General features: G+C 35.6%; 3 protein-coding genes across 3 annotated transcripts; 1 reads left to right on the top strand and 2 right to left on the bottom strand.

The window, feature by feature from the left end:
* Positions 1–275: 275 nt before the first annotated feature.
* On the bottom strand, positions 276–10786 carry LOC132188116 (probable sugar phosphate/phosphate translocator At3g11320). The gene is made up of 10 exons (XM_059602520.1): positions 10652–10786; positions 10485–10520; positions 9778–10006; positions 9648–9687; positions 7079–7261; positions 6798–6991; positions 3342–3809; positions 2421–2524; positions 2076–2304; positions 276–807 (listed from the first exon to the last, which is right to left on the bottom strand). The coding sequence occupies exons 1-10, from the start codon at positions 10681–10683 to the stop codon at positions 661–663; spliced, it is 1662 nt and encodes a 553-aa protein (XP_059458503.1). The 5' UTR covers positions 10684–10786; the 3' UTR covers positions 276–660.
* Positions 10787–11622: 836 nt separating this feature from the next.
* Positions 11623–16004, top strand: LOC132188115 (O-fucosyltransferase 19-like). The gene is made up of 9 exons (XM_059602519.1): positions 11623–11955; positions 13391–13463; positions 13703–13773; positions 14061–14149; positions 14234–14366; positions 14473–14618; positions 14743–14829; positions 14949–15425; positions 15743–16004. The coding sequence occupies exons 1-9, from the start codon at positions 11623–11625 to the stop codon at positions 16002–16004; spliced, it is 1671 nt and encodes a 556-aa protein (XP_059458502.1).
* A 4400-nt stretch (positions 16005–20404) lies between these two features.
* Positions 20405–24926, bottom strand: LOC132188157 (proline transporter 1-like). The gene is made up of 7 exons (XM_059602559.1): positions 24543–24926; positions 23703–23927; positions 23479–23573; positions 22591–22780; positions 22208–22332; positions 21226–21441; positions 20405–20989 (listed from the first exon to the last, which is right to left on the bottom strand). The coding sequence occupies exons 1-7, from the start codon at positions 24637–24639 to the stop codon at positions 20612–20614; spliced, it is 1326 nt and encodes a 441-aa protein (XP_059458542.1). The 5' UTR covers positions 24640–24926; the 3' UTR covers positions 20405–20611.
* Between the last annotated feature and the right edge of the window lie 575 nt (positions 24927–25501).

Genomic DNA, 25501 nt, shown 5'->3' with positions numbered 1-25501 from the left:
AATGATTTGGTATACTCTTAGAGAGCTTAATAACATTGAATCTTAGAGAGCTTAATAACACTGAAAAAGAGTATACTCCTTTCTCGAGTACATGGAGTATTTTCCCTTCCCCTTTTCTCCCTCTCCTGCTTTGATTAAAAAAAGAAAAAGAAAAAAAGAGGAGTATTTTCCCATAATATCAGGAATTCAACTTTTGAGTCAAACATGATGGTAAGAAAAGAAGAAATAATCCTCAACTAATTCATTGGACGCCATGATGTATAAGCACAGAATGGTAAGATTAATGAGTGTTTTTCATTAATTTAATCAATATAAGAAATGTTGATAACAGACTGATTGTGTAGACAGACCCAATTCTACAATCCTTTCCTGAAAGAATAAAAAATAAAAATAGAAAGACATTCCTCCAATACCCCATGCTGGGAATAATAGAGGCATATCCGGTCACTTATTGAACTTTTCTACTTGTTGGCTAAATCCTGGGTTTGTTGCTGATACAAGTGGAAGCCAATCTGTGAGGCTTCCGGGCAAAAAATAGAATTTAGAGGGCAAAACCCACGCCACAACTGCTGGCATGTGCTCCAAACTTGCCTCCACATTGAGTTGAAGCTGCCTCCCTTTAGAAAAAACCAAAATATTTAATGCTCTCCCAGAATGATCTCATTTGCTTCGTTTCTTGGCTTCACTGTAGAGTATAACTCCAAGGACTGTCAGCGAGTAACCAAGCATTCCAGTAACCGATACAGGATTTCTAAAAATTAAAATTGAAACCACCACCGCCACAGCTCCTTTTGCATTTCCTAGTACCTGAAAGAACCAAGCACTCTGTTTTACAAAGCTCCAACTTCCAAAACTATGTAGATAAAAGGGAAAAATAAGGCAACATTGCATATACATGCATTGACCACCCTTTGAAACACAAATAGACAGGCGGCAAGATTGAAAGCTTATCTTCTAATGTTCACTTCTTCCATTGCCACCAAGAGCAGCAACAGAAGATGGTCTAGCAGTAGAGAATACAACGTGTATTGGAAAATTTTCCCCCAATTTCCATGCATATCATGCAAGGGGCAGCTAAAGTTTGTCGTTGGCAAAATAATTATTTCTCAGAAGAAATTCACAAACCACTTGCAAGCATTTCATATATATATATATATATACAGCATACATATACATAACAAGCCCCAAGCCATTTCTTGAGACCTATAGAAATGACCAAATTAAATAGAATAAACCCTCATAATAATCAGACTAGCTTTATAACCTACCACTAACAACTTTTGGCATTTTTTTTTGAGTCCTACGGATAAAATCCACCAGAACCTAATGATACTTCTCCCACCAATAACCTCTAGACGAATCTATGATTAAGGAGCTCCGCCAAATACTCTTTTCTATGGCTGCAACAGGATTCTCAATTCTAGATTTCTAGGCTGTTTACATTTACATCTTAGAGTCCTAATTCTTCCTCTCTCCAAGTATCACTAAAAAATTATTTTTCTGCAGATAACATGCAAAATAAATTTTACGTTGGCAAGTCAGGTGTGCGCTCAATGGGTCTTGAACCCACATGCTCACCCTCTACATGTCCTGTTGGGAGAAGAAGTGAAATTAAAGGTATAGCCCATCCGGAATAACATGCAAACATATGCAAGCAAGGCAGTCAATCAACTTCCTTTTATTGTTTCATTTACAGAAATCTAGGTAAGAACTACTAAAGCTCCATCTATGGCATAATCGGAGAAACATGACCGAGCCCAATAATTGTTAGAGAGAAATTATTGCAATTTTCGACTGACAAAAACCAGATTATCTGTTTATATGTACCAATAAAATAGTGCAGTCACAATCAATTTTTTTTTTTTTTTAAAAAAAATGTTAACCTTTTGCTCCCTTTCTAATTAATATTTAGAATTCTATAATTCCACACTTCATTTATTACCAAGATCATTCCTCCTGAACTGTCCTGCTTATTAAAATACTGATATCTTAGAGCTCAAAGACAAGCACACACTCATAATTAATAGCAACCATTAAACATGCGATGGAACTTAGTCTAGATCAAGGAGCCATACCTGGAGAGTGAGAGCACTGGTGTGTTTTGTGACCAAAAAATTGGTCAGATTTACAAAGTATGCCAGCGACGAATTGAATAGTAAATACCAGATGATCTTGACATCATCTCTAGCAAGAGCCAGGGTAATGCCAACCACATTTTCCTCCATTATAAGCGTTGCAGGTAGCAGAAAGACCACAGCTATTGGAGCCATGTATAGAAGGAGGTTCATAGAATTCAGCTTCTCCCTTGAATAATATCACAAGCCTCTCAGTACCCATTTCTAGTTGTAAAAAATACAGAACAAAGAACTTATGCAAATCAACTTCAGTTTCAATAAGATGAATAAATAAGAGTTCCTTACCCTTCAGAGGAGAGCAAAATCCCTTGTAGAACTGATTTGAGCGCCCTTGCAGCTGTAGCTGCAATGCACATTATGAACCCAAACAGATGGAAACTTGGTTCACCCTAAGGCCACATGAAAAGAAATACAACAAAAATGAGGACATATATTTCATTCCAATGGTATCACTTGAATAAATCAAACAGTTAAAAGGGTCAACAAATCAGAAAATCAAAGACTAAATTTACAGTAGAAGCAGTAAGCCTCTCTGGCTCTCTCTAACCCAAATCCAATAATGATTCAAAGAACTTAATATAAATCCACCAAAAAAATATGTATATATATATTTTTGGTTAAATCAAATTGACAGTATCACACGAGTATGCACAAATCTTAAAGACTACATGTACGCTAGATAACCCGTAGCTGGAATTAAAGAAAGCTATCCAATTTCATGCAGCCAAACGAAATTTCAATCTTACGTATTGTCACCATAAAGCCTAATAGTTAAACTAGGATCAGCTGGGTAGAACGAAAAATTTAAGACTTGAAATATAGTTTTCCCAAAATCCTCCAGCCAAACACAGAGGACTTAACCATATTATGCCATTTCCCTCCCGCCTATCTCCACAATTTGCAATAACTACCAATAAAAGTGCCTAATTGTAATTGAAAAGTAGCTCACATTCAATTACAAAACCAAAACCCGCATCCAAAATTCAAAGAATTCCCGATAAAATCGATCACTTGGGCACAAAATAGAAAAAATAGCTCATAACCCATCTCCACAATTTGCAGCAACTCCCAATAAATCTGATCCAATTGCACATAAAACCAGCTCACATTCGATTGAAAAACCAAAACTCATACCCACAATTCAAAGCAATTCCAAATAAAATCAATCAATTGGCACAAAACAGAAAGAAAAAAAAAATCTCTTACCCCGCTTGCGATGATGACCCCCGTGACAACAGGAATGAGCGTCACATAGGTAAGCCAAGCCTCCCTCTTCAAGGTCATAAGGTACGCAAAGACAGCAGTGAAAAACGGCGTCGTAGCCCCAATAGCCTGGTTGAACGAGACGGGCAAAAAGCGGAGCGAGACGTTGCCGAACACGACCGACACACAGAAAACGAGACTGAGTGCCGAGATCTTGAAGAATTGGACTCGAGACCGAATGGTCTGCATGGGAACCACCTTCATCCACGCGATGGCCACGTAGCTGAGCAACGAGCAAGCGGTCATGTGGCACATGGTGAGGAAGATCGGGTACTTGAACCCGTAGTTGCTGAGCAGGTACTTGTTGAGCAAGAGCACCCCAATGTTGGAGGAGTACCAGGAGGCGACGAGGCCGATCGTGAAAAACCGGCTTGAGCCCTTCATTCCGGGAGGTGGGTCTCGATCCGACGGCTGAGATTCGGAGATTAGATTTTTCTCAACAACCAAACAAAGACCCAAATCGATAAATCACAAAATATTCAGGCGCGTTACAGAGATCTGGGCATTGGTGAATTCAGATGCAGAGACAGATTAATACACAACGCTCCCATGGATCTGACGAAAACTTGAGTTTCATTTCATTTCATTTCTTTCTCGCAGAGAGAGAGAGAGAGAGAGAGAGAGCAAGGTAAACAGAGAGAAATGTCTGTCTGTCTTAAATTTAAGGATTTGGGGTCGAGTTTTGAGGACCACCGACGACGAATGTGCATCTGCAAATAGAGAATACCCAGAGAGAGAGAGAGAGAGAGAGAGAGAGAGAGTTGTAAAGCAGAGAAGGTAAACGCGTACAGGGGGGTTTGTTTCGTTTCCTTTCCTTTCCTTTTCTCTTTCTCTCTTTGTTTATTGTACTTATTGCTACTACCTTCTTCTCCGACTATTTATTTTATGGTGCTACTAGTCTTTCTTTTTTCCTTTTGTATTTTTTTTTCTTTTCTTTTCTTCATCTTTAATTGTCATCTTCCCTGAAAAAAAGATTTTTAATTTAATCAAGGAAAATATTTTAAGGGTATCGGGTTAATAAATAGTATGAGATTTAAATAATAACAAAAGTGGGTTGGAATGAATTAATAAGACTTACCATGGAGAGAGACCCAAAATTGACTCGATTTGATGAATAATCTTACAATATATTGACTGCACCAAAAACTTCTACGAAAAGAGGATACTTTCCATTCACAAATACGATTATAAAAGACATATTATAAAGAGCGTGATCAATTGGAAATTGAAACATCAGCAAGTCACTCTCAAATTTCTATTCTATTTCTTGTCCCATTTCCACATGAGGATTTTTATTTTTTATTTTTTTTCTCCCTTTGAAAAGGACAGAAATTTCTTTCAAACTGGTATGAAAAAAATATCCTCCAACTTATGCAAAATAAACATTTAAAAGACACATTAAATTCAGTCTAAATTAGTAAACTGCTATTAATGAGGTTAAGAATTTAATGTGTCTTTTAAATATTTATAAATACCTGACACTATTTTACATGGGTTTAAGGATATTTCCTCTATACCGGTTTAGAAGAAATTTTTGTCCTTATGAAAATTCAATTAAGGAGATTACCTTTCCTAAACATCAAAATAATTAATTAGTGTCAATTTAATAAATAGAATTATAATAAATTGTGAAAATGTACCCTTAGGTAAAAACCCAATACGCGGCACGTTCTCGTTGACTTTATGAATTGAAAGAAGAAGAAAAAAAGAAGCAAAGACGTATTCTGTGACTTGCACCGTAATGGACGGAGAATGGTCAAAAGTGCTAAGAAACTTACAACTTGGAAGAGGTAATAGGCAGAGGCCGGTCCAAATGCCGCCTAATTTTTCAATGGGATTGTGTGGATCTGGTCAATGTGATATTTAATTATTTATATTATTCAAACTAATTAAACAAGCAGCCCTAGGCCGGATCAACTCCCATTCCTTCCTGGATTTTTGGCTTACAGTCTATAATTTTTTCAAATAAGATCTCGTATTAGAAAATGAATGGTCAAGATTGTAAGCCAAAGTATTTGCAGCTTTAATTACAAAGCTGTGCTTTAACTGCTACACTTCCTACAATCATAAATGACTACTTGTTTCGGATTTGGAACGGTACTCTATAAGCTGCATGAACCCGACTCAAATCTTTAACAATTTGGTGTATGAATTGTAGATGGAGTTCACGAACCCGAAGAGAGGAGGGAGTTGCCGAATTGTTAGTATTTATTGTCCGAATTGCTTGTACAAGTAATGAATTTCCTTATTTTTATTAGCGGAAAGAGAAGAGGGTGAGCCTGTAATTCTAATGATTCAGACATATCATTCAAAATGAAAATTTAAACAAAAACAATTTTTTTTAAAAAAATTTTATTTTTAAAAAAAGGTTAATGCATGGCGGAGCCATTCCTTAAGGTGGTGGGCAGCCACTTTATGAATGAATGGCAGGAATGTAGGATCACTCGCTCAAGGTCAAAGGGTTGTCGGCTAACCATTAATTTTTTCTTTATATTATTATTAACGTAATTTAGTGTCAATCGGATTATTTTGATTTATGACGGGTCTGAATTATTGAATTAACGGCCAGGGGACGTCAAGTCAAGATAAGACGGCGTTAGACTCCGTCGTTTTGTCAAACAGCAGCATATTCTGCTAGCATGTTAGGCAAAACTCATGCTTCGTTAACGCGGCATTGTGCTGGAATAGTATAGTTTGCTTTCACAATAAAAGGTCCACATTTTGTGGAACAGACGCTCTGGGCTTGGGCCCAAAAGCCGAAGAACCCATGCCTCCCTCGTTTTATCAAAGAATTTAAGATTTTAATATTCACGTGTATCGCTAGCTCCTTTCCTTTGATGACAAGACTACCTTAAAAGACCCGCTATATCGAAATTCAAAGAGATGGATTTAAGAAGAGAATTGTACGTTATATTTACTACCACATGTCACTACATTCACTAAAACGTGTATTTCTATAAATTTATAAAAGATTATAATAAAAATATATATATAGTACTATAAATTTATTATGTCAAGACCTAGCAATTTACCTAACATTTATTATGATATAACAATTTATAAAAGATTATAATAAAAAATATAGTAAAGTTCTTGGCTAGAGAAATAGAGAAAAAAAAAAAGCTATAATAAACAAAGGATCCGGCTTTATTAAAACAACCAACGGTTGGGATTAAATAGAATTTTTTTTAAAAAAAAAATCCAACTGTTGAAATTTAACAATTTTTTTTTTCAAAAGCCCTGCAAGTCTCTGCTAAAAGCACCCAATACAGACTAGAAGCAGTACGTATTCCTTCTCCTCTAAGTTTTTTTGATTAAATCTCCACCGTTGGTTGTTTTAGCAGCACGGTGCTGTAGTCACAAGCCGGATCCATAAAGAAATTGGAATTAAAGTCGAACCTTATTATCCGGCCAGGTGTAATATAAGGGATCAGTTTGACCGTCTGATACCTTGGCAACACCTTTGATTCCCCTTCTTATTCGGTCCGAAGAAACAAATCCAAACCCTCTACTCGGAGATAACGATAAATTGGCAGCCGCACCCGATACTCTCAGAGAATCGGAGAATAGCGTCGCCCCCTGTTTTGATCCGCCTGAAATTCTCCGATCAAAGGTATCGATAAATCTTTCCCACTTCTCAAGTGTTGGGTAGGTTATTCTAAGACAGAAAGCGAGCGTACCTTTGAAGGATACGAGTGTTGCCGAGGCGGTCAGTGCGATCTGTGCCATTGGAGATGGGGGGAAACCCTGGAGTCTGTGCGGGGGCGCGAGAGAGGAGGGAAAGTCGGAGTGAACCAGGCCAAGAAACTTGTTCAGGTTCAGCGTGGGTCCGGCGAGTGCAAGAGTTCGTCTGCGTGAAGGAACTTAGAATCGAGTGTTTTTTTGGCAGTCTAGTGCCTACGTGGCACCGCTGATGGTTCCCATTTGTTAGCTCCCCCACGGGCATATGCTTTTCGGAGAGAATTGGATTGTTATTATTCCGTCCAGTGGAAGAAGGCCCCACCCCAGTTTGCTACTGTCTATTGTATACATTAAAAAAAAAAGGCCCAATTTGATACCCAATATAGACATCATTGCGTAGTTCAACAAAAGAGGTTTCTTTTGAAATTTTATGCACCACATAAGAAACTGTAGCTGAACTCGTGTTTCTTATGAAATGTTATATGGTGATATGATTTTGAAATCCACATATGAACTATGAACTAGAGTTTTGTTGACTTTTTACAAGACCCACGGATTCAACTTCCACTGTTCCACATTACACTTTCATCTTAAAGTAACCTTAAAAGTAGCTTCTTTTACATCCACAGATTCATCCTAAATCTAACGAGTCCAAGGAGTTCAAACTCAAACGAATGATAAACAAGTTAAAAAACGCACATAGATTGTATGCACGCGAATGGCACTAGAGCGAGTCACGAGGGTCGACACTCAAGGGTAAGGCACTCACGTCACTTTTCTTAGTCTTCGCCCTGCCCCGTACATAACTTCTTCAGCCTTTTAAGCTTATTTTTTAAAATCTTCAAGAAGAGTATATTCACATAGTTCTCGGATCTGAGGACGATGCCTTTTTAAGCAGGAAGCCATGGAACCAGGAAGACTCAGTGTTACGTTTACCTCCAGGGATATAAACCTAGTCTTAAAATATGAAATATGCGATTTGTTATTAAGTCACTTCTCTATCTTAAATCCTCCACAAACAGTTTCATTCATCAATTACAATGACCCATCAAACCGGAAATCCCTCAACTTCACTAAAAGTGGCATTTGCCATGTCAAAAAACATCACTTGGGGAGCCTTCGTTAACTGCTGCAAGAAATTTGAGACTAGCAACTGAAAATCAGCCCCAACCCTCCCCCCAAAATAACACAACAGCTTGAATGGAGACTATAATTACGTATATTAAACAGAAAAAGCCGTTCATCATAATTTCTCCCTAACCATATTCTTATGAAGTATCATAATATGAAACAAACTATCACATCATGATGGGGGGAAGATTTTGCCAAAAATAAAATCTAGCATTATCATAAATACCTACAACTATTGCTCAACATCCATTTATATAAATGATGATAATCCAAAACTCAAATCAAGAAACAAACAGGTGGAAACTTCTAAATGAAATTAGTAAAGAGTCAAACAATGTTCCATCCAACAACCTAAATAGAGAAAACACATGATAACTCATAAAAATAAGTAACTTCGTAACTCAATTTGGCATAAAAAGTACTATCACATGTTCCCCAACTCAATCCAGCATCTACACAACCTGAGAGCTGCAGGGAAAAAAGAGGTGCAATTAAGGACCAGAAAAACGATTCAAAACTATAAAACAAACCAGCATTCAGTAATTAAAACAGATTATCACACAAACATCTCGAATTAGTCCAAATGTGGCTTCAAACAGTAGTGAATCACTGGGTAGATAGAGAAAAAGAGTGTATACATATGGTTATTATTCAGTTTATTTCACGTAAGTTTATTCTTAAGTCAAACAGATCAGCAAATAATACCAAGATCTCTGATTCTCTCAAAACAATTGTTACCAAACAGTTAAAACAGATTATCACACGAACATCCCAAATTAGTCCAAATGTGGCTTCAAACAGTAGTGAATCACTGGGTAGATAGAGAAAAAGTGTGTATACATATGGTTATTCTTCAGTTTAGTTCACATAAGTTTATTCTTAAGTCAAACAGATCAGCAAATAATACCAAGATCTCTGATTCTCCCAAAACAATTGTTACCAAACAGTTAAAATTCAAGAGAGACAATAGATTTATACATATGGTTATTCTTCACTCCAACAGATAAGTAAATGCAAACAAAATAAAAGGATATGGAGTACAACAACAAACTCCAGAGAAACAAAAAAAGTACGATCACCGGTAAAATTCTAAAAGATCCTAAGAAACCACAAAGAAAATAAACACATCATCTAAAGACAGAAAAGTCGAAAAGGTTAGAATCCATTGAACAGCTGATAAGGTACTAAAATCAGTGAAATGTTTACATCAATATAAATCTACATTTGTGTGCCCATGGAGCTCATGGCGTAGCTGCTCCTAATGCTAATTTTGAACACAGATTTGAAAAATAAACACAAGAAAACGAAATAGTTACCATTCAATATCAAAACATTGCTAAGTGATATATTCAGCCACAATCTCAAGCAAAGTCGTAATAAAAATTAAAATTTAAAGGACAAATGACAAGAGGTAAAAAAGGGAGCCATAAGCACCTCAGATGTTGCTGGGGTACATGAAAACCCTAACTCTAGCTCCCTGCAAAAAAAAACAAAGGCACGATTAACTCAGAAAACTCTTTATTAAGACCCATTTGATAAATATCAAAGCAATAGCTTCTTTGCATACCATGGATTTTGGTGGAAGATTCGACTTGAACTTAGCACGAACAATACCACTGTTACCATGGGGCCTAATCACCTTTCCCCAAATGCAGCGATAGTGAGTACCATTATTCTTCACCTTGGCCTTGTAGATATAAGCCATGCGCTTGCCAGCGTACCACGCAACCTCCTCCTTTGTGTTCACTCCCTCAATCTGGATTAGGGAGGTGTTTGGGTATTGATTGGACTTGGACCTGAACCATCATCCCACCAAAGATTTAAACACTACACAAATCACTAGGAAAAATCTCCGCCCCTAATTTACCAACCGAGAAACGTGTATGTGGAAATCGCAAACTATAATAACGACCTAAATCCTTCAGTTTCACTATTTGGGACTCGGGAAGCAAAACAAACACCTCAACCCAGAGAAAAAAAAAAAAAAAAAAAAAAAAAAAAAACCCCTCATTTTTCGTTCTCTAGATTTTTTCAGAATCTAAACATCTAATAGACACCGAATAAAACAAACTAGTACATTACAAAGAAAGTAACTACCATCTACCTAACACATCAATACAACAATACCATCTAGTTTTTTACCATTTGGGAACACAGAAAACCAAAATCCAGCTAAGATCTTAATAACACTCACTTTCTCTCGGTTTTTTCTCAGCATCCAAATAGAACCCACAAAAACGAAAAAAATAATTCACAAAAAAATGATCCTATTACCTCTTGTACCCGAGGATTGTTCCTCTGATATAGAGCCTGCGGACAAATACAAGATTAAGGCAAAAAATTAAGCGCTAAAAATCCATTGCCGTAGAGTGAAAAATAGGCAAAAGGAAAGATAGGGTTCTGAGAGAGGAAAATCTGAACGGAAAACAAGGATCCAAAACCTGATTCGCTCCCCCTGGCGTCCCTTCACCATTTTCTTTGCTTTGGAGGCGCTCGCTTCAGAAAGCAGAACCGAGAGAGGCCAAGTAGTGTAAGAACCTAAAACCCTAATTGGCCAATGTATGAGAGTTGGGTATTTATAAGAGAGACGGAAATAATCTACTTGAAGCCTTTTACGTCCTTGAGATAAAGTTGACGAGGGCTTGCATTGTTTGTGGGCCAAACTAACAAGGCCCACTACATTTTGGTCTCCTTCAGGCCCAGAGTCACATTGCATGGCAGGCAATGAGGAGGTCATTACTTTGTACGTGTTAGGTCGGTTAAGCCTTTTTTATCTTTTCTTTTTGGGAGAGACGGTTAAATAATAGGGACTAGGATGAATGAGATTACTTGGTAACAAATAGATTAATCTAAAATTAGGTTCATGATATAGATTTGCTAGCAAATTTCAATTAAAATTGGACCCGATAGAGCCGAAACATACATTCTATAATAGGACACAAAATTGATATATTTCAATTTCGATGAGTCAAATTCTACTCTGGTCCGATTTCAACGACTTTGTTCCAATTACGTGAAACATATATATATCCTTGGCAAAAAAAGGTGTTTGTGGTTGGTTGAATGGGGGGATGGGGTTTGAATTTACGTGGAACTCTTCCATATCATGGCCAACGAAGGAGAAAATTAAATGAGAGACTTTTGAGTCTCATTCGCCTTATATTCCGCTCCCATAATTTCCCAATGACCATTGAAATCACAACCAAGTGTTGAAAAAAATACGACAGAGAGAAAGAAAGCCTTTGCCCATTTCCTTCCACCATGTCTCTCTCTTCATTTCTTCTCTAACTTGCTTTCGTAATTTTTTTTTTTTTTTTTTTTTTTTTAGGGGGGAGGGGGTTATCTTTCTTTCTCCATGTCAAGGGCTAAAGAAAACACATATACCGGTTCATCCCCGGGGTTGTTTCGGTTCATGACGAGAAGGCGGGTGTTTGAGAGCACAGAAGGGCAACATCCTTGCCAATCCGAGATGAAAAACAATGTGTTTTTTCGTCGGAAAGTTCGGCCTTTTCCAGAGCTCTTGAGGCCGAGCCGTCGGCTTTATGGGGTTTTGATGCTTCTGTGTTTTCTTTCCCTGCTTGCAAAGTTTGCCTTGCTAAGTACATTTCATGATTTGAATGTGGGGGAGAATCGTTTTCGAACCAGGGTTAAAGGTGTGTCAGCCGTTACAAATTATGATGTTGTGATTGAGGAAGAGGACGTGGGTGCTACAAGTACGAGGATATTGTCGCCGGAGAAGTTCCCGGTCAGCTCGTTATTATATTAATTAAGTTTAATTATAAAAAGTTGAATTTTGTTATATATAGTTATCTTAATATATATATATATATATTCTGGATTCTGATATGCTAGTTAGCTGCACCAGTTGAAGATAAGATATTTTAGGCGGAGGAAGAGATATATTTACTCATTAAATGACAGTTTAATGCCCGTCAAAGGGATTTTGGCTCGATTTCTTGTTTTCTATTTATGGCATGATCAGGAACCGAACATAATAATGCGACAAATTTGTTAGGTGACGGGATAAATAAGGGTTGTTCGTTCTTAAAAGAATTACTAGAGTTGAGGGAATTAAATTTTGCTTAATCCATAGGCTATACATAGCCTTACAATACTAAAGATAAACATAAATAAAGATATGATAAACGATATATATCTATTATTTCCTACTTAAACTCAGATAGATAATAAATAAATAACAAAGATTTGTGAGTAGCTAGGTTGTGTTTTTTCTGATACCTAGCTAATAAAATTAACCTACAAACTCTAAGAGAATATTAGTTTTGTCTTCGTTTTTCTAAGACAAAACCAATATTTCTGCATAATTAGATATATTTCTGACAAAACGAGCATTGTTTGGTGTATACATATTTCTGCACAATTTGATATATTCATGTTGGTGTTTCTCAATGATATGTCAAAAAAAGTTATGAGAAACTTTACTTTGGACCCTTAAATTATTACTTATTTTGACATGCCTTCAAACTTCAAAACCTCTTAATTTGGACTCTTGAACTTTTAATTGCAGTCAATTTGAACCTTTCCGTCAATTTTTGCCATTAAAACCCTTAAAAAGACAAAATTACCCTTCAATTTTCTTTTTATTAAAAAGAAAAAAATTGAAAAAAAACAAATTTTGAAAAAAAAAAAAAAAGGTCACAAGGTGGCCCAACCGTTGGTCAACTTGTGATTTTTTTTTAATAATATATATTTTTTAATTTTTAATTTGAAATTAAGGGTAAATTTAAAATTTTATAAAAAAGTCAAGGGTATAAACATCATTGTCTAACTTTTAACGTTTAAAATCTGACTGAATTGTTTAAATTGACTGCAATCGAAAGTTCAATGGTTCAAATTGAGATGTTTTGAAGTTTGAGGGAGAGCATGTCAAAATGAGTGGTAATTCCAGAATTCAAAGTGAAGTTTCCCCCAAAAAGTTATCTTCTCAACTAGCTTAATTTGTACCTCATGAAATGACATAACCCTACACAGATTTACACAAATACTAGTTTATTGAATTACTTAGATTAATTCAATCTCATCTTTGAGCTTGCATTCATGCAGGGATTTTGCTTAATTTTGGTTTGATTGTTGTGATATTATGTTGATTAGGTTTTTATTTTTAATTTACAGTTACCTTAGATTTTAACCCTTGTTTTCGTTTGATTTCTGTGGGTCAGATTCCTGAAATTTGGATGCAGCCAGATAGTGGCGACTACTATAAATGCATCAACCATTCGGCCAAAGAAAGAAGTATGTGTCCAACAAATTTCATATCCAACTTGATAGCTTGTGCATTAGTTCATTTAGAGTCTATTAATTGAATTTCTAGTTTTAAAAACCCAATCAAGCCTTTAATAATATTGCAATTTAGCCCTTAAAATTACAGTTTATCACTTAAAAATGTGCACAAATTTTAAAAAACACACTTTTAACGTACTCTTGTTGCAATTTTTGTAACTTGCAAGTATATATAATATTTCTTCCTGCAGGGAGTAGAGGTGCCACAAACGGGTACATTATAGTACATTCAAACGGGGGATTGAATCAAATGAAAACTGGGGTAGGCTGCTCATCAGTGTGATGTAAAACTTTTTGTAGCCTTATCTTCTTCATTTTAATTAATAATAACTAAAATATCTACCAAAAATAAATACAAATTTTTATTTTAGCTACTGTTTTTTCTATTCTCTTTTGAGTCTTTTCTATTTTATTTAAATGACATATATTAGCTAATTAATATAGCTAATACAAGCCATTTGGCTGGTTCAATGGAGATTCTCAGTCTTGTATATTTCATAGTTTTATAATCCTCTCCCTTTGTTTTCTTGTGTATTAACCAAAATGCAGATAAGTGACATGGTTGCCGTGGCAAAGATTATGAATGCCACTCTGGTTTTTCCTTATTTAGATCATAGCTCTTTCTGGACAGATCCAAGGTGTGTATACTAGTGCTTCCAATGGGTTAAGTGAAAAATAATAATAATAACAATAATAGTCCTCATTAATTTCCTTAATTGCAGCGACTTCAAAGACATTTTCAACTGGAAGAATTTCAAGGAAGTTTTGAAAGATGAGATTGATGTTGTAGAGTCTCTTCCAAGACAGTTTGCAAAAGTGAAGGCCGCCACCAAGGCCCCAGTTTCTTGGTCGAAGGTAGTACAGCTAGAAATATGGTTCAAATTAATCTTTCTTCTAACAAAGTAGTCATGAGGTTTTGATCAATTCAAAAAAACGAGGGTACCTATATATTCTTATGCAGCCCAGTTACTATAGAGGGGAGATGGTTTCATTACTAAAGCAGCATAAGGTGCTCAAATTTACCCGTACCGATTCTCGCCTCGTTAACAATGGTCTTGCCGCTTCGATCCAAATGCTCCGCTGCCGTGCCATGTATGAGGCTCTCAGGTTCTGTCAAAACTTATCCCAATAACTTAAACTAATAAAAATACTATATTAAATCATCACGTATCCCGAAAGTTTAAACTGATAAAAAATGATGAATTTAATCGTTTAATTTATACTACACCAGGTTCACGCCCGAAATCGAAGCTCTCGGAAAAAAGTTGGTCAACAGGCTTAGGAATGGTAGTAACCCATATATTGCACTTCATTTAAGGTATTAAATTAGATATTATGATATTATTGGCACCAAGGAATATTAATAATATTGTCTTTCAATATTGCATGTATGCAATTTCAGTAACTTTGAAATTAATATGAATATGTTACGTACAGATATGAAGAGGACATGCTTGCTTTCACAGGCTGCGATCACAATCTCACAGAAGCCGAGTCAGAGAAGCTCGAGAAACTGAGGTACAGCGTGTCGCATTGGAAGGTGAAAGAGATTGACGGCGGGGAGCGGCGATTACAAGGAGGATGCCCCATGACACCGAGAGAGGTTGCCGTGTTCCTTGAGACAATTGGGTATCCTTCCGACACAAAAATTTACATAGTCGCCGGGGAGATTTATGGTCAAAATGGGATTGAGCCACTGAAAGAAAAGTATCCGTTGATTTTCTCCCACTTCAATTTAGCTACAGAGGAGGAGATAAAACCTTTTAAACACTGCCAGAATCGGCTTGCTGCCTTGGACTATATTGTGGCTCTAGAAAGTGACGTTTTTGTCTACACCTACGATGGAAATATGGCTAAGGCAGTCCAGGGTCACCGGAGATTTGAAGGTTTCCGGAAAACCATCAGCCCTGACAAGTATGTATAATTTCAATTGGACAAAAATTTCCTTTAAGCTAGTCTGAAAATTTCCTTCAAGTGTTTATAAACATTTAAAACTCATATTAAATTCTTAAGGTCATTAATAATAGTTTACTAAGTAGAATAACGTTTTAAATGTTTATAGACACTTGACATTATTTTAAATGGGTTGGAGGATATCCAAACTGATTTAGGAAAAACTGTCTATTTCAATTGAATATATATATATATATATATATATATATATATTCTATGTGCTTGCTGGAAAGGGGAGCATTATTAATGGAAATAATGAAGTTATATTGTTACTGCAGACAAAATTTTGTGATGTTGATTGATAAATTGGACAAGGGGGTGATATCATGGGAAACATTTTCATCAAAGGTGAAGAGCTTACATAAAAATAGGATTGGAGGGCCATATCCTAGGCTTCCAGGAGTTTCCCATAAGCTAGAGGAGAGTTTCTATGCAAATCCTTTTCCTGGTTGCATTTGTGACAAGTCCGAAATTGCAGAGAGAGAGAGGAACCAGAAAGTAGACCCAACACACAGCCGAAACTCACGTTTGAGAAGCTAGATTTTTGGGCTCTTGATCATCCGGATTCTGGCTGTTGTATATTATGCAGACACCCATTGATTCATTTGTAGTTCATGAGTCACTGTATATATATATATATATGCCATTTTTTTGGGGCCTAGAGGTACATATATATATATACGCATTTATGATTTACCAGATTTTTTTCTTCTGAATTTTCCTTCCTAGAATGTTCTGATGGTGATTTCGGTTTTTACTTTTTGTTAAGGATATGTATATATATATATGGTGATGAGCAAAAATGGTGGCAATGGTCAACTCCCTCTTCTGGAAGGCAAGATGGCAAGATTGATTCAGAAAATCTGCAGCCAACTACTGCTGATCGAGAATATGAGTGGAAACCTGCCTTATTTTGGAATATTGTAATCTTTATTTTTAATTGCTGATTATTTGTAATATGTGCACAAGAGTTATATTTATATTTATACACAGCAAAAACTCAAGCCACGATTGAGTTGAGCCGACGAAATAATTTTTCTCTCCCTCTCCAAGCTTTTTCAAACCTTTTGATCATATATATATAATATATAGATCAGTAACGCTACCAAGAAAATTATTATTTTTCATTCAATTTTAATTTAAAATTGGAGCATCTAATTATGCACATGAAGTTAATATTAACATGTTTATTAACAAATTTAAATAATGTGATATCATGTATATCTTTAATGTACTAACTTTAAATTATAATTATTAAGTTGATATTATCTATTTTATTGAAATGAAGAAGTTCTTATCCGGGTCACCAATATTGTACAAGTATTTCATTATACTAGCGTGGCAATGTCAAATAGCATAATTGAATACTTGTCGGATATTAATGTGGTATATAACATTAGTTTCACATTAATATAAGAGATATTATATATCATAATTTTTATCTCCAGACTTTGGGTTTTTTTTTTTTTTTTTTTTTAATTTATTTTTTTTATAACAATGACTTGATCTAATTAAGAATTAGTTTAGAGGGTCACATTAATTATGAAATAGTTTTAAAAATAAAAATATAATTTTTATATTTATTAAAAAAAAATAAAACCTTCAACCGACAAAATATCGCTTCCACAGTTCCACCCACGTTCTTTCCTCTGTAATAGTCTAATAGAAAACACATTTTAATTTTAGGATGGAAAAAAATAAAAACACCTTCAACCGACAAAATACCGCTTCCATCCATGTTGTTTCCTCAGAAGTAGAAAACACATTTTAATTTTACAACAGTAACCAAACGCGGCCTTAGTTTTACCAAAAAAAAAAAAAAAAAAAAAAAAGGGCACGTTCTATTGCCCTTTTCTGGTTTCGGTGAAGCCTCTGCTCCATACTCCGCGACTTCAAAGCTTTTTCCGTTATCAAGTGAGTAACAAATAAATTTCCTATTCTGTCACTAATTCCATAAATTTCAGATTCATCTATTAATCTTGTAGCTTCGTAAATTTTGAGATTTTCAGACTATTACATGATTTCCATGATTCGCATCGGGTTTTCGATTTGATGTGCACATTTCGCTCATATTTGTGTATCTCGCAATTGGGTTATTCTTTTTGTGTTGTGGCGATCGAATTGCTGGGATTTAAGAAAAAAAAAAAGAAGGTAAGGATGGAAGGTTGATGCCCATTTTCGTTAGGGATCTATTTGATTTTTGGAAAATGCACATCTTTAGAACTGGTTTTGTGAATGCTAAATTGATACCCATTTTCGCTAAGGATTTATTTGGTTTTTGGAAAATGTACATATTTAAAACTGGATTTCTGAACGCTTGCTTTTGCAGCACAATCATATACGAAATGATAGAAAATGGGTTACATTTGTTTTTTGATACAATGTCAAATGATAGGGAGTAATTACGTGATAGGTATAATGGTGAGCAGTCTGATTATGAACATGGACAGATTTCTTCTTTCCTCACATCTTTGAGAAAAACAAATGGTCTATTGGTCCGTTTAGTTTAATTCAGAAATGAGTTTGGTCCTGGCACCGGGAGAATGTGATATTTTTCAGTACATGAAGTTTAGGAAATTCAAGAACTACACAAGTTACTCTTGCTAAAATGTGAGTTTATTGTGTGTTTTACGGGTTAAATGGTCAAATTTTTTTCTGAACTCTTCCGCATCCAATAGAGAAACATGCTTAGCTAGTGCATTTGCACGACACCATGATGAGTACACAATTCCTATCATCTCATGTCTACAGCATGTATTTGAACTGATTTATGGAGGGTGGAGTGACAACTTGGCACCTGTATTCATACTGCTATATTGCTGAAGTTGCCTTTGGGCTTTTATGTGCGCACTTTGCAACTTTGACATCATCCACTTGTATCACCTGTAAAGAATGTGTTGTCAAAATAAACAATGTTAGGATTCATGTCCTTTCTGTCATGTCCTTTCTGTCATGTCTGTTAAAGGGATGCGGAGAAGATATTTTGCCATCCTCTTCTCTTATAAAATACAAGAGGGATGAAGGCCAGGGTGAAGATTGCCTTCAAATTGAAGTCCATTATGGTTTTGCATAATAACTATTTCATCATACAGGAAAATGGGTTTGTGGACATTATTGGAGGGATGTCTACTTCTTGCAAATGCATTGGCAATATTAAATGAGGACCGCTTCCTGGCACATAGAGGGTTGAGCTTCTCAGAATTCTCAGGGGGCAAGACCAAATCATTTAAGGGGCAACTAATAGGTCTCATTTATGCAACCCAGTACTTAAGAGTTCCTCTCATACTGCTAAACTTCATCTGCATCGTTGTAAAGTTGGTGTCTGGATGACACCACACAAGGTAAGATATGTTTTTATAATAGTTTGGATTTTCTGTTTACTCAAGTATGACTAGAACAAATTTTCACCCTTATGTAACTACTGAAGGAGCAAGGATATTTTATGTTTCATGAAAACAGAGTTTCTGTCGATTGTCAAATACAAATAGGATGTAAATTATTTTCTGAAATTGAGAGCTGGTCTCTCTTAATACAAGCAGATTTGTATCGTATGACTTTCCTCTGGGTAGCTTTTGTTTAAACTATGGTGACAGTATATTTTGTTCTGCACACTGCTGATTTTTTGAGCTTAGTTTTCCTTATAAGTGAGACTATGCATTGGTGCTTGAATGGTGTTTAATTCGAATTTAAACAGGAACAGAAATTCCTTCAGGGTGAATTTATCGCATTAACAGCAATATACCAAAAGCACAATTTGTTAAACAAAGACAAAATATGTGTCTCACATTAATGATGATAACAACAACCAGTTGTAAAATCTTTGACTGAACCTTCCTGTTTCTACCCCCTTCCAAAAGAAGGTTAAGGAATAAGAAAGAACCTCGCTCTCCAGAGTAATGATCCTTTGGAGTCTTTTATAGGTTAGCTTGACTTATTACCTTTTCTTCCCCGCCTTCCCATTGACACCTTTCTTTTGCAGGTTTGTCCTTTTCTGACTTGTATGCTATAAAAACGTTGTCATTTATAGTTTCCTTGTCCTGTGATGATTAAAGTATTTACTGATGAGGGGATTTATATGATTTTGTTTCTGAATGATTGCAGATTTCATTAAGTTTTGTGATGGATGGGACTCTACAAAAAGGACATTTTTCTTCTGGAAGGCTGAGGAATTTTCTCTTCATCTTCTTCATGGGGGGTGTAGGGGGAGGAGGTTTAGAAAAATCAAGAAACTCTTTTTTTGGAAATGGCCCTTTTATATGATTAGTTGGGGAATGAAGATATTGTGAATTTGGTTGAATGTTACAGAGTGGTTTTTGTATTTTGTTGAAATAGCTTTTGCGGTTTATGATTCAATGGTGTAGGAACTTTGACTTTTTGCTGTTACTGTTTGCCAAGGTATAAACGATGGATGCAGCACATGCTTTAGTCTCTGTTGGTTTTGACATAAGTTCCTCCCTTACAATTCATGAATTAACTTTCTGACTATATGCAGCATTTAGTACTGTTATTCATTAATGGAACTTGTCACTCTTTCAATGAATTGGTATGATAAACAAGTACTTCTCATCGTGATAAATATTGTGCCTTGTGCAACATGGTGCTTAAATTGATTTTCTTTTAGGTAGAGAATTAAATGAATCTTTGAAACTAAAATTAAATTGCTTAAACGACTGGAGTATTTCTTTCTCTTTTTTAAATTGTCTATCGAAAATTTTAAATTCAACAGATGGAAAGAAATATCCGTTCAAGAGAGAGAGGGAGAGAGAGAGAGAGAAGGTGTAAATGGACTCTCACAGGAAATAAGGTATTTTGCTCGGATAGCATGAAGAAACTTGTCATAAACTAAAGAGATGGAAGAAGAGAAAGAGACAAGATATGGAAGAAGAGAAATAGAGATAAAAATTACATGGTTTGATCTATGACATGCATTGACGGTGAAATGCTTTAAGCCTAACAAACGGGACAAGAATCATATTTAAATAAATAGGGCATACATTATTCTATGCTTGAAGCTTTAAGCCTAATAAAACAATGTAACCCCAAAATCTGGATTGGGAAAATTACAATCATGGGAAAAATTTAAATAAAAATAAAATAAAAAATAAAAAGAGAGAAGAAGAAAAGGAATACTAGAAGAAAAGGCTTCATCATAAATCTGCAAAAACATGGTATGTTTTGGAATCTACGGCAATGAGCCTCAGGGCTGCAATTGCTGCTGCAACGGACATACAGCCAAAGAAACAAACATTGAGCCAATGCCAAAGCTTCTGTAAAGAAGTGAGTTTGTTCTTCTTTGCCACTAGATACATGTGGTTTGCAAGGATAAAAGTCAAAGGAAACGTGCTGATTGCCCCGGTGAGGCTCATGAAATCTCCGAGGAACGGCAGAAGAGCTGCCACTAGCGTGGTAATAGCGAGGTAGCCACCTCTTACAGCAATTCTGAATGACAAGTTGCGAAATGACAGTGCACTTCCTTTAATCCCATACTTGGTATCCAAAAACTCATACATTGGACTTGCAAATATCTTCAAGCAGCAGATAACACGTATATTAGGTTAGTGTAACAAAAAGAAAAGAGTAATGTTGTTTAGTAGACTATTATACGACTATCACACAACTGGAATGACGTGTTAATAAACTTTTTTATAGCCATGTCATTTCAGTTATATGGCAATTATATAGGAGTCTCTTCAATAGCATTTCTCATAAGGAAATGATAACAAATTTTTTAAAAGCGAAATGGGGAATCATAGAAAAGTACATGCAAAGCGATGACTGTTTGCAGGAAGGCAGCTATATTGGCCATTGTCTTAACCCAAACTGAACCCGTGACATTGTTGAGCAAGTAAGACGATGTAGAAGATCCATAGGCCCAGTACCCAACAAAAGTAACAGCATACATTGGTAAAACCCCCGCTGTGAACTGGAAGTACAAAGCTTTTAACATGTTGTCAACAACAGGCTTCCTCACCGTTGCCTGCAAGAACATTGCAGATAAAGAGTGAGTTTTGAAGGCAGAGCTAAAGAATAAAATACAGAAAGAGATGGATACACATGGCATGCCTATTCTGGCTGTCGAATAGAATGCAACTACAGCTATTACCAATCAGAGGTGACTTAATGGCTTTTAATATAAAGTTCTGAAACTTGGAAAGATGTTTAAAAAGCCCCATGTTCATGAAATGGAAGGATACTTATGAGTTTAAGCTAAATGCAGACGGACATCCAATTTGACCAACTTCTTAAACGATTTTTGAAATGAGAAAGGTTACACGTACATTTATAACTCATCTCATGTCCATCTCTTTTGTAAATCCATCATTGAATATGTGGGACTCACATTGGGTCCCACATTTTCAATGGTGGATTCGTCCCTATACGAAGATGGATAAGAGATGGGCAAAAGATGGAAACAAAACATTTCTTTTTTGAAACATACGTGAAGTTTCTCATTCTGCAAAATGATACATACGCTTGGGAAATGTTATGCGAGTGATATAATCAGCTGAAGCACACCAACAGCACTGATTTTCTTATTTTTGAAAAGCAACAAGAGGATTCATAAAATTATGGTTTCCCCCGGAAAGGTATCAAAATGGCAACTATTCATGACCATAGACCACATAAAGGAAGAAACTTCCAAAAGTTATAAAACATGAATCACAAGACATTATTTATGCAGACGAGACCATTAAAATTTCTCGTATTTATCGAGAAATCAAGGATCTGAACTCCTGGCCTACCTGTATTTCTGGAAGCATTCCAGTATTGAATGCGAAAACAAGATTGGCAGTTGCCCCTATTGTTGTGAAGATTTTGGAAGTTGTTGTTCCTGGAATGTCATAATCCCTAGCTGGTGCTCCGATTCCTACAACACACACAATATCAATGCAAATTCGAGACTGTAAATGCAAATTTGAGACTAGAAAATTACTATTAAGTTGAACTGGCCAAGATGAGAAAATGACAGATGAAAGGTGCCAGCCTAAGAACCTAGTTCTATGTACTAGCATGTATATTATTTGGTATTTTGTGTCCCTTGGAACATAAAGGAAAGAGTGTATAATATTATCTTAATAAACTTCAAAATAGCAAGCACAATTCTGAATAAAACAGCAAAGCACACCATCTTTAACCGACAGCACAAATGCTATGATGATATAAACCAGGCTGAAGAACGTTGAAAATCCCAGCCAAATCCTCAGTGCTGACAAATGGGGTATCCCTATGGCAAACAATGCACACACAAACCCAGCTATGACAATACAGTAGGGAAGCTTCAAGACATGGTCATCCCTAAAAAGAACATATACAGCCTGCACAGCAAATGCATAGACCAAAAGGTTAAGAAAAAAATCTGACAACTTTAATCATTACATCTATGGACTTACTACAATTCACGAAGACGATATTCTTAACCGATGTGGGACAAAACTAGAATTTCTTATTAGGAGGGGCCAAAATATTAATAAAGGGCTAAGTCTAATTTTGATAAGGGTCAAACTTAATTTTTAGGCTGAAAAATATATATACTTAACTGCATATAAATATTTTAAGAAATTTTTTTTAGCTATATATAAATACTTAACCATAAATACATAAATCTTTTAACTATATATTTATATATAAATATTTTAATCATATATAAATTTGTAACTAGAAGGAAGAGGGGGCTATGGTCATGAAGCACACTATAACGCCCATGGGATACAGAAAGTGAAAAGTGCCTCGTCAAGTTGTCATGTATTTAGCTTAATCTCATTCAAATAGCTCGACAGTGACTACCAGATGCAAAGCTATTGTAAAATAGAATGAGGCAGCATATTATCTGAATATGATGGAAGATTACTTAACAGGAAAAAAAAAAAGAAAAAGGAATCTTTCCTTTACTGCAAACTGCTGTTTTTTTAAGGATAAAGAATATAAAAAAAAAATGTTCCAGTTGCAGACAACTTGATTTCTCGGAATATGCTAATCTGATTGAAAAAGGGCCCTGTTTATTCTATGATCTTACCTTCAGAGCCGAGCCAGCCAAAATGATAAACCCAGTGTTAATCATGAAAAGGTTGACATATTGCAATCCCCATGTAAGAGAATAAGCTTTCCTGCCTGCCCTTGAGACAACCCCAACAAACAAAGCAATGTTAGAAAATAAGACAAACTAACAAATCAAATAAGATGTTTTTGAGAAAACGGATCCAATTAATTCTCCTCTGCTCTTTTCCTTTTTGCTCATACCATATATATATCCGGCAAGATCTCTGTATCTGATATGCCTCTTCCCCCCAAATTCATGAAGCTTGGCAATAAGAGCATTTGCATACAAAGATATAGCGGTGGCAGCTATCAAACCAACCACACCATATATCCAACCCAGAGGAACCATGATAGTCCCAGAATATCCCAGTACATAAGCACTGTTGATACCAGTAGTTAGGACGAACCCCACTTGAAACCATGAATCTGTACATTCATAAAAAATAATAATAAATAAATAAAAATTAAAAAAAGTGAAATGAGCTCCAAAAAACATAAAATTCAACATCACTAACTTATGGAAATTGAAATTCTTTATCCTAACAGATTACCAAGATACAAAATTTCCTCTTCCTTAGATATTTGCGGCCGGGAAGAGTTTCAAGATTGCAGAGGTGGTATCAAACATAGCAAAGCATGGCAGACCATAATTGACAGAATTGATACAATAAAGTAAAATTGTTTTTGAAACTAAAGGCCCAAATGTTTTTATAACAAACGAAACACACAACACGTCTTCAGGCTCTGTCAGCATAAAAGTAATGATTCAAATAAAAATCAATCAATCCTCTCTTGCTCCGAAGAATGATAAACCATTTACCCATCTCAGTATCTCACCCAAAATAAAATCACTTTCAGAACCCCAAATACCGTACAAGCAATACCCGCCAAACCCAGATACCATATAAATCCATTTTTCACAACCCAGATACCATATACGCCAGTAAATGCCATAACAACCTCAAATAGAAGAAGAAGAAGAAAAAAAAGAAAAGAAAAAGGAAAACGACAATGGAAGATAAAGTAAGACAAATGGGAAACCTTTGCTGATCTGATGAGCTGTTTCTGGGATGTCCACGGCCAACTGATCCTCATCCCGCACTTTGCCATGAAGAGAATCTGCTTCGCCGCCTTCCATGCTCGGTTGTCGTCCCCCGAAGAGCGCCGCGCTCTCTTCCTCCTCTTCTTCGAGTATACAGCTCACAGCCAGCGTATCGAATCGCTGCTCTCTTAACCCGCTTTTATACAGCAATTCTGTATAGTTACAACCAGCGAATCTCTCAGACCCAGCTCACTTTTTTAGAAACATTTAATTCTGCTTCTTTTTAGCCTGCCGATGCGAATCCCAAAGAGAACGACCCAACTTGGTTGGAGTCTGATTTTTCCTCTCTTCTTTTTTTCGTACGTGGAAGTGGCACCAATGGAGTTTCGTGCAAATGGCATTTATTTTCCTTTTTCTCTTTTCAATATAAAAATATCAATAAATAATTTATAAAATAAAATATTTATAATTACTTTTATCTTTATATATATTGGCTAACAGCCATCAGTATCATGCATATGTTGTGCGTTTACTGACTTTGTTGTGTTCGTTCCGCGTAAATGAAAATTAAGAGTTTGGACCGTTTGCTTCACCCTTCAATTTTGCACGTTTTTAAATAAAATTGTATAAATAATTTCATTTCGGAAAGCATTTGACAAAAAATAGGCATTTTTAAATACTTACAATTTTAAAGAATGAAGTATGAACTACTTATTTATTAAATAATTAACTACATTTAATTTTTTTTTTAAAAAAAATAAAGATATTTTAACTCATAATATGAGCAAGGACAAACGGTGATATTTTCCGAACTGAAGAATATCTTTAGGTCATGTTGGACTTGGACTAAAGAATATCTAGTTTATAGTTAGGATTTTTTTTTTATAAATCTTATAATTACAAATGAAACACATGTCTCACTAACAAAATAATAATAATAAAATATTATTTCATATTA

The sequence above is a fragment of the Corylus avellana genome, chromosome ca7 (assembly GCF_901000735.1).
Source record: "Corylus avellana chromosome ca7, CavTom2PMs-1.0".
NCBI classification, from domain to species: Eukaryota; Viridiplantae; Streptophyta; class Magnoliopsida; order Fagales; family Betulaceae; genus Corylus; species Corylus avellana.
This window is presented reverse-complemented; position numbering and strand designations above follow the sequence as displayed.

Excerpts from the sequence above, each read along its gene's own strand:
- LOC132188116 (XM_059602520.1), bottom strand. The coding sequence starts at position 10,683 with ATGGTGAAGGGACGCCAGGGGGAGCGAATCAG. Across the intron at positions 10,521-10,651 it reads CGCCAGGGGGAGCGAATCAG|GCTCTATATCAGAGGAACAA; the intron begins GTTTTGGATCCT and ends ATTTGTCCGCAG. Across the intron at positions 9,688-9,777 it reads ATCTTCCACCAAAATCCATG|GGAGCTAGAGTTAGGGTTTT; the intron begins GTATGCAAAGAA and ends TTTTTTTTGCAG.
- LOC132188115 (XM_059602519.1), top strand. The coding sequence starts at position 11,623 with ATGACGAGAAGGCGGGTGTTTGAGAGCACAGAAGGGCAACATCCTTGC. Across the intron at positions 11,956-13,390 it reads TGTCGCCGGAGAAGTTCCCG|ATTCCTGAAATTTGGATGCA; the intron begins GTCAGCTCGTTA and ends TCTGTGGGTCAG. Across the intron at positions 15,426-15,742 it reads AAAACCATCAGCCCTGACAA|ACAAAATTTTGTGATGTTGA; the intron begins GTATGTATAATT and ends TTGTTACTGCAG.
- LOC132188157 (XM_059602559.1), bottom strand. The coding sequence starts at position 24,639 with ATGGAAGGCGGCGAAGCAGATTCTCTTCATGGCAAAGTGCGGGATGAG. Across the intron at positions 23,928-24,542 it reads AGCTCATCAGATCAGCAAAG|ATTCATGGTTTCAAGTGGGG; the intron begins GTTTCCCATTTG and ends ATGAATGTACAG. Across the intron at positions 20,990-21,225 it reads AAACAGTCATCGCTTTGCAT|ATATTTGCAAGTCCAATGTA; the intron begins GTACTTTTCTAT and ends TGCTGCTTGAAG.